The sequence below is a fragment of the Diceros bicornis genome, chromosome 37 (genome assembly GCF_020826845.1).
Source record: "Diceros bicornis minor isolate mBicDic1 chromosome 37, mDicBic1.mat.cur, whole genome shotgun sequence".
NCBI classification, from domain to species: Eukaryota; Metazoa; Chordata; class Mammalia; order Perissodactyla; family Rhinocerotidae; genus Diceros; species Diceros bicornis.
In genome coordinates, this window is record NC_080776.1 from 14107010 (window position 1) to 14116479 (window position 9470).

At 43.2% G+C, this 9470-nt stretch overlaps 1 protein-coding gene across 2 annotated transcripts in view; it reads right to left on the reverse strand.

Moving 5' to 3' along the window:
• The window catches only part of CUL3 (cullin 3), a 98383-nt gene extending 89852 nt beyond the window's left edge, over positions 1-8531 (reverse strand). For both annotated transcript variants that reach the window (XM_058533105.1, XM_058533103.1), the window contains exon 1: positions 8066-8531. In XM_058533105.1, coding sequence (XP_058389088.1) covers positions 8066-8131 — 66 coding nt within the window. In that variant the 5' untranslated portion in view covers positions 8132-8531. The remainder of the gene's footprint in view (positions 1-8065) is intronic.
• Positions 8532-9470: the final 939 nt, after the last annotated feature.

Below are 9470 nucleotides of genomic sequence, written 5' to 3' on the forward strand. Positions count from 1 at the left end.
ATGATTCAAGGAGGAAAACAGATACCTCAATTCAAGAAGATAAGCCTGTATCCTCAGGGCAAAGCCAGGTTTCAGATGAAAAGAAGGCAAAGAATTCCAAGAACAGGCTGAGGATACAGGGGAGTCGATCTGCAATGGAAGTAAGGGATCAGAGCGTACAGCTGACCAGGCTGGAGGAAGGCATCATGATGGAGGCAGTAAAATGTGGAGTAAAGCTAGTCAATAGAAAAGACTGGACCACAGGTGAAGTCTTCTGACGCTCAATCCAAAGTGACTGCCAATGCATCACACTACCTTCACTTTCAGGAGACCAGACTGACTACCCTTCCAAGGAAGGCGCCACCAGATCATTAATGACCTACTACATATGACGACTTCACTTACTGTTGCAAAAAGAGTTCAAACATTTCAAAGTACAGCAGTACCCCCCTTACCCAGGGTTTCAGTTACCTGCGGTCAACTGAGGTCCAAAAATATTAAATGAAAATTCCAGAAATAAACAATTCGTAAGTTTTAAACTGCACATCATTCTGAGTAGCATGATGAAATCTTGTGCTATCCTGCTCCTTCCCGCTCTGGATGTGAATCATCCCTTTGCCCAGCTGTATCCACCCTGTATCTGCTACCCGCCCATTAGTCACTTAGTAGACACATGGGTTACCAGACTGACTATCAGGTATTGCAGTGCTTGTAATAAGTAAGCCTTATTTTACCTAATAATGGACCCAAAGCACAAGACAAGTGATGCTGGCAATTCAGATACGCCAAAGAGAAGTACTCTTCTTACTTTGTTAATCTCTTACTGTTCCTAATTTATAAATTAAACTTTATCAGAGGTATGAATGTACAGGAAAAAACACAGTATACATAGAGTTTGGGAACTAACCAAGGTTTCAGGCATCCACTGGGGGCCTTGGAATGTATCCCCCACAGATAAGGGGGCACTACTGTCCTACTTCCATCCACTTACCTAATTAATCAATCATGCACTATGGTTTGGCTTAAAGGACTAGTTTCTCACTTAATCAATCATTCACTAACTAGCCACACTGTGTCTAACACTATGTTAACTGCTTTGTGGTTCAAAAGGTGGCTGGTATAAGCTTTGCGCAGGGACCACAATGTAGTTCATGAGTGAAACAAACAAATAAAGGGGGCGGGGGAGCCCGCTCCGTGGCCTAGTGGTTAGGTTCGGCGCAATCCGCTTCGGTGGCCCGGGTTCGGTTCCCAAGCGTGGACCTACATCACTCGTCAGCGGCCATGCTGTGACAGCAACCCACATACAAAATAGAGGAAGACAGACACAGATGTTAGCTCAGGGCGAGTCTTCCTCAAGCAAAAAGAGGAAGACTGGCAATAGATGTTAGCTCACGGTGAATCTTCCCTAACCAAAAAAAAAAAAAAAAGGGTGGGGAGTGGGAAGAGAAAGGGAGGAAAAAAGAAAGAAGAAAAATGATGTATTTTCAGATAAACATTTAATGTACACGTTAGAATGTACATACCAAATGAGTGTGGACTCCAGTAAAGTTATCTGGAGAGGTTACATACTTACTCCAATGATTACATGAGAATCTCTGGAACTTCTCTTTTGAAGCTAACCCAAGGAGCAAGTAGCACTCTTGTGAAGTGCCCTAGTGGTACCAAACCTGTATCCTTTGAGAATGATTTCTCAGTGTGGTTCACAAATTGACCCTGCAGGATTTTCAAAATATAAGTTCTAAAAACTACACAAAAAAACGGCAGCATTACTAAAATAAGCGTATAGTATTATAATATAACCACTTGTAAAAATAACATTCAATTTTAATATTTAAACTGTGGCATAATCATGGCTAAATGTTGGTATAACAATAACAACAGCTAACTGTGTGCTAGGTACTGTTCTAATGCTTTACTTTCTTTATTTCACAACAATCCTTAAGGTAGGTCCTATTAGTAATCTCATTTTACAGAAGAGAAAATTGAGGCTAAAAGACGTTAAGTCACTGGTTAAAGATGACGCAGCTAGAAAGAGGTGGAGCTGACATTCAAACTCTGGCAGTGCAGAGCCCACACGCTTAACTATTATGCATGCTCTCAGTCTCTGTACTCTTCAGTCATACTCCTAACACATATGCACATATGTTGAATACTCTAATGTAAAACTAAATGAAAATTCCCTACAGACTATCCATAGCTTCAGTCTTACAAGTAGTCAAAGAAATGCAAATTAAAGTACTATTTTTTACCTATGAAATTAAAGATACAATATGTTGTCTGAGACACTGCTACACAGTAGAAGTTAAACTAATACAACCTTGAGATGTATAATTAATTCTTAAGAGCATTCACTTTAGCGCCAGACTGACTGCATTAGATTCCTAGTTCTGCCACTTACAAGCATAGTGACCTTAAGCAAATTACTTAACCTCTCTAGGCCTGGTTTGTAAAATAGATAATAGTAGTATTCTGTAAATTAAATGAGTTTACACATGCAAAGCACAGAGAACAGTTCATGGCACATGATAAGCATGCAATAAGTCTTAGTTATTATTACCAGCTCTCTGGAGGTCAATTAATATATATCAATTACATTTAGCCCAGTAATTCCACAATCACGGATGGGCTCAAATATTTATGCGCCTAAATAGTCACAGTTGCATTATTTATAATAAAGAAAATATGGATTCACTGGAATCAATCAAAATACTTAGCAGGAGGAAATGGTTAAGCGAATTGAGGTACTGTAGAGTATTACAGTTGTTAAAAATCATGCTAAAATATATTTAACGTGGAAATACATATATAGTAAGATACTATACTTTTTAAAAGGCAGTATATAAAATGATATAGTACCTTAATTTTACTGTGTGCTCACACATGTATGAAAGATTAGAAGGATGGGCCGGTCCCGTGGCTTAGCGGTTAAGTGCACACGCTCCGCTACTGGCAGCCTGGGTTCGGATCCAGGGAGCACACTGACATACCGCTTGTCCAGCCACGCTGAGGCAGCAACCCACATACGGCAACTAGAGGGATGTGCAACTATGACGACAACTATCTATTGGGGCTTTGGGGAGAAAAGAGGTTAAAAAAAAAAAAAAAGAAGGAGGATTGGCAATAGATGTTAGCTCAGGGCTGGTCTTCCTCAGTGAAAAGAGGAGGACTGGTGTGGATGTTAGCTCAGGGCTGATCTTCCTTACCAAAAAAATAAGATTAAAAGGAAACACATCCAGGAGCTGGCCCTGTGGCGTAGTGGTTAAGTCTGGCACGCTCCACTTCAGCGGCCCAAGTTCGCAGGTTCAGATCCCGGGCACAGACCTACACCACTCATCAGCCATGCTGTGGTGGCGACCCACATACAAGACAGACAAAGATTGGCAGCACAGATGTTAGCTCGGGGCTAATCTTCCTCAGCAAAAAAAAAAAAAAAAAAAAAAAAAAAAAGGAAACATCAAAATGCTAATATCGTTTATTTCCAAGTGGTAGGATTACAAGTGATTTTCATTTCCTTATTTATAAACTTAGGTATTTATTAAGTTTTCTATCATGAACATGCATCACTTTTATAATTAAAAAAGCTACTAAAATGAATTCATTGTTTTGACAGACTATGATCCAATAGTTTTCACAATACACTGACAGACACTAATTGTAATTCATATTTTATCTCAGTGATTTTTTTCTTACAAGTAACACCTTTATCTTTTTGCTGACTTTAAATAAGAACTATTTTCAAAGTTGCATTATTTAAAACTACAAATTGTCCAGTAACCTTTATAAAAATCTAACAAAACTGCTAAAGAACACCCAGATAATCTTGAATGAAAATAAGAGCAAAAAAGGTTTGCTATTTCTAAGGTCTCTCAATTTATAATACAAACAGAGGACATACTATTTTTTCTAGTCTTAATTATATAATCTTCCTGAACTAGAGAAATGCTGTTATTACTTAGCTACTTAGCTATTTAAAGGAATGATGTACAAATAAATGTAGCTTTCTCTATTTTGTTTGAATGAATCAACCTTGCGACTAATGTATTATTTAAAAGGCCAAATTCTCACATTATATTCTATACTACTAAAACAGTTTCAAATTCAATACTGGTACTAATAATTTCCAGGCTCCCATGAACTGCTATCTAGGAAGATAATGCAAAATAAACAGGTTATAGATAACTACTTTATGCTTTTATTTTTCAAATTCTAAAGCCAGAAAGGTACTAACAGTTACAATACAACTAGCTGTCATAAAACTACTAAAGAGCAAGAATCAGTCTAAGTGTAAGCAACACTTTAATGAATCTGTTACACCTTACCCCGCAATTTCTCTATAAGAAAATACAACAAAACGGAAAACAAAGTTATAGTCAACTCCCCACCCTGTGTGATTTGCAAGATCATTCAGCCTTCCTGTATGTATAGTCCAGGTAGTTCTAGGCAACAATTACTTTCCCTAAGGAAGAGAAACCTATTATAAAGATCAAAGCTGTTCCCCCAATTCTGACCAATATTACTGTAGCTAGGAAAAACAAAAACATTAACTGTCCCCATTTGTTGTTAAACTCGTGTACTCTTAAGTACATCACAAATGATTTTAAAACATCTCTTTCTAATGTCAGCCGCTTGGTGGACTCCATCTAACAACAACCTCCACATCATTCACTGTCCACGACACACAGGTGGAGCTCTGGGAAGCCCACCCCGAATTAAGGAGTGGACATCACAACCAGAGAATCTTTATCATGATTTAGCACGCTTCCATAAACTAATAACTGAAGCCATTTCCAGATCACACTCTAATGACAATCACTTCCATGAGGTCTCCTAAACTCTGAAGGCTAGACTAAGAAAGGCAAATCAGAGGACAAGCTAGCATTTCCATTCAAACATATCCCCTCCAATCCAATCAAGCTTTTCAAGCCCATGTGGACAAAACCCTGGATGGTACAGATGGTGAGGAATGGCTTTTCAAAGACAAGGACAAAAGGTTCACCTGAGAGCAACTAATCCTACAAAGTGGAACAAAAGCTCAGGAGTGAAACACATGGCAACAGCAAGTAAAGAAGAGCAGAAACTTCTTGGAGCAGCATTGTTTGGTCCAAATCCATATAGTTTCCAAGAGTTTGACAACTACAGCCTTCTTCCTTAAAAAAGTTTTGCAGCCCTTGCTGTTACTTTGGGTACCAAAAACAACAAAAAGATGTGAAATGACATGTATATTGGGCACTGCAGGAAAGCTTACAAAGTAGGATAACCTGTTCCTCCATAACTATTTATAAATACAGAAAGTTCCTTATTGTTTTCCATCTTAAAAAGAACCAATTTCTCTTGAAATCTTATGAAAAGGTCTACTTAAAATGCAAACTGTACATAAAACTGTGGTATGGCGTAACTTTTACTCTTGTGAACAATGATGAAGATACACAAAATATGCGGTCAGAACACTAAAAACAACCTGATTTTACTGATGAAACTATATCTGGAGTACGCTTACACATCTATAAACTATCCTGTAAGCTCACTTACCACTCTATTTTGCAATGAAAACAAAATAATCACAAAATATATTTTTACACATCAATTTTATAAAACAGAATCTGAAATGAGCACTCGAGACCTTTGGTTAAACTACAATTTCCTTTAAATTATGGTTAACTATATATCCAAATGGTAATGTAAAATACGATAGTTGTAAGTATGTACATATGTATATACATAAACAGTATTTTTTCTTTATGGAATACTATGCATCTACTACTTCTAACTAGCAATCCACATAGACTATAGTTATGTAAAAGATCACTAACCTGGAAGAAAAAACAAATTTTCAAGGTCTGTAAGTACTCAAACATTTACTAAAGGATAAGTCAGTGAAATACCATACCACTGAGGCATATATCTATACTAAATGAAGGCTCAAGGAACTATGACTTAAAATTTTATATATTAAAAAATATAATAGTTCTTTTCAGCGGGAACTACTTATGATGATGTTAATACTTATAAAATAACGAAAAATCCTTAAACTTCGAAAAATTAGCAGATGTTAACTACTAAATATCAAACACTAGTTTAATATTTTAACTTCATTAAAGGATTTTAGAAAAACGTAGAGGGCCAACAAGTTACAAACAGAAAGGGTCCAAATTAGCTCATACACATAGCGCTACTTTAAAATAATCAGTTTCATCAGTACTGTGTGCTAATCTATCACATAATATTACACTCTTCAGCTAAAGGAATATTCTCCCACCACCTCCTCCCAGCAATGTAAGATCCAGAAAGCAGGCATCTGGGTCTTTCAAGCTATACTGATATATCCCAAGCTCCCACAACAGCGCCTGGCACACAGTACTCCATCTTTGTTGAATGAATGAAAGAATGGGAGAACAGATAGGAACAAGCAAACCTAAAGAGATCAAAGGGTTAATCACACATAGATAAAGGTATAACTGGTTAATCAGAATATTGACATAAGTGAGTTGATGTCAAATGTGAGCTATTCCACATTTTAGTAATAAATCTGAATTAGAACTCAGACTGTAAGAGTAGAAAGCTTTTCCTAGAAAATTTGTTGTATACAACTAAAATTCTGCTAAAAATGGTCAGAACTGATTTAGTAGGAAAACGAACATTACTCGAAAATTCACAAACCCAGCTTTTGTTCCATTTTAAGGGAAAACGTGCTAGTGAACGTCATTAGTGCTCTTTTGTCAACATTTCTCATTTTCTTTGTAGTTTCTCACATTTACTTAAGAAAAAAATTCAAAATCCCTTTCATCAGTATCAAAATACTTAATTCTCCTGAGTATACCCTAGCTTTACTTACATAAAACTAAAAGTTTCTACACATCGACATTAGTATTTACGCTACCACAATTTCAAAATTCTGCATCAGGTGTCTGCATCAGGTCTTTTAAGTTTTAAAAATTCACAGAGGTCCTCAAGTTCAGTGGGTCGGTTTCCTACTCAACTAGAATAACTACACTAATAAGTCTTTCCTCACTGCAAACTACACTTTACAAAAAGCACGCTTAAAAAAGTGAGTACAAACTGCCTCTTCCTCCCTCACACTTTATGTTTATGATTTTAAGCAAGGAAACCCAAGATCTTTCTCTAGCTTTGCTGTTTTAAAATTTTCTGTTCAACTGCTGGTTTGTCTGTCCTGACGTATGCCTGTTACTGTAGCGACACGAGCAAATACGCCTAGTTTCTCTGTTACAACAGCACATTTTAATGCTTGTCATTGGCTATTCGATTCAGATATGACACCCGAAGTTATACCCTATATACTCAACGCCACAAGCATATGAGTCAACGTAATGCTAAAAAAGAAAGTTTCTAAACAGAAAACGTCTGCTGTCACTAAAACCTAGACGGTAAAGCAACTCAGGATGGTGACTCCTCGTTCTTTGGGCTTCCATGGCTAAGAAATAAAGAACCAATTGTCCAATTTGTTCTCTCTGGCTTCCCCTTGAGTGGCAAGGCAGTTTCTGCCCATGAGAGTTGGTAAAGTGCTCTGAAGCCTGTGGATGAGAGATGCTATAAATACACCCATGTTACTGGTACATTACTATACAGCACTACGTGGAACCACTGTCACCGCGCCGGGGGTAGGCGGATGGCACAACCCTCCCCGACGGGGGAGGAGAGGGAGAGGACAGTGCCCTCCATCATTCTAAAGGTCTGGCTGGCCGTCTCTTCGGCTGGCTTCTTTTCTCACCCGCAGCGAAACCACACGTGAAAAGTTACACACGCGCCCCACACAAGGACTTCGCCCGTCCCCATCGCGGCAGGGCCGGGATCCCGGAACCCGGCGCCCGGCACCGGGCCGGCGCCCGGGGCCGCGGGACCGGCGAGGGGGCCCGGCCGGCGGCGCCGCTCCGCGGCGGGGGCGCTGGGAACGGCCCAGGAGGCCCGGCCCGCGGCGCCCCGTTGCCGGGAGGCTCGCGCCCCGCGGCCGGCGGCGTGGGGGAGGGGAGGCCGGGCCTGCGGCCTGTTGGGGGAGTTCAGCCCGGGCCTCGCGTGCGGCTCTCGGCCGGGCCCCCGGCCCCGGGGTCCCCGGCGCCGAGCGGGGACTCACCGGAAAGGCCCGGATCCGCATCTTGGTGTCCTTCCGGCTGCCCGTGCCTTTGCTCAGATTCGACATGGTGCTCGTCCCCTCCCCGGCGGCGGCTTCGGGTCGCACTCCGAGGCGCCGGTGTCACATCTAAGGCGGGCGGGCGGGCGGGGGGCGACGCGGGGGGCGGCGGCGGCGCGGCCCCCGGGCTGGGCTGGGCGGCTGGCCGGCCCTGGGCGGCCGCGGCGGGGGCGGCGGCGGCGCGGGCTCCGGCGGCGCGGGCTCGGCTGGGGGCTGCGCTGGCGCGGCGGCTCCGCGGCGTCCCCCTCGCGCCCGGCTCGGCTCCCTTTATCGCGCTGCTCCGCGATGGCGGCGGCGGCGGCGACGGACAAACATCTCACTGCGCAGGCCGAACGTCCTCCTCCTCCTCCTTCTCCTCCTCCGCCTCAGCGAGACGAGATCCGGCCCAGAGGGTGGAGGGGGGAGGAGGGAGGGAGAAGAGCCGTAGAGTGGAGAGATTGGGGGAAGGGGGGGTGGGAGGACGGGAGGGGAGGCGGGCGGCCGCGGCGGGGACGCTCCGATCTCGCGAGAAGAGGGCGAGCGCGCGGCCCCGGGCGGGGCGGGGCGAAGCCGGGGAGCGGGAGGGGACAACGGGAGGGGAGGGAGGGAACCGGGAGCCGGGGAAGTGGGAGGGACCCGCGGGGCGGGGAGGTGGGAAAGGGGCGGGGCCGAGGGCGGGCGGAGTAAACTGCCTTTTTGAAAGGGGAGCGCTGGAGACCGGCTGTGGGCGGAGGAGGTTGCTGATTGGTGGAGCGCGGGGCGGGGGTGGGGGTCTTGGTCACGTGGATGGAGTGGGCGGGGGAAGTTCTGAGAGCCGGAGCGGGACTGTAGTGGGCTGGGTCCGGCTGGCCTGGGTCGCGAGGGTAGTGTCGGGGCGGGCGTGGGGTGCGAGATGGATAACCATCCAGAACTGGTTCCTGTGTTTTTCTAGGGCATGTGGACTAGGGATGGGTATTTGAGCAGAAGCCAGAAAGTTGAGAGAAGAGTTGGTGCTGGAGTTACCTGCAGTGTCAGAAATTAGGGTCCTGTATGCCGGGTATTCGGATTGGATGTGCACACCCCACCTTTTAGGACTGAGGGGTGGAGATGTTAATCCACAAAATTTCCTTAAACTGCAGACGCTTCAGGACTTCTTGATTCGTTGATACTTTCTGAGGGACCCAGGACTTATTAGTGTTAAAAATCTGTTTTTCGTTACCATTGAAATGAAATGACAATGCCTTTTATGTAGTGCAATATTTTGGTAAATGGTGTTAAATAGAAGATAGGCTGATAGAAACCTATCTTTAACCTGCCAAATCATTTTTACTATTACCAAGAGTACCATAGATTTTGAAAGCCAAAATTGTCTTTGATTCCACTTTGCTAA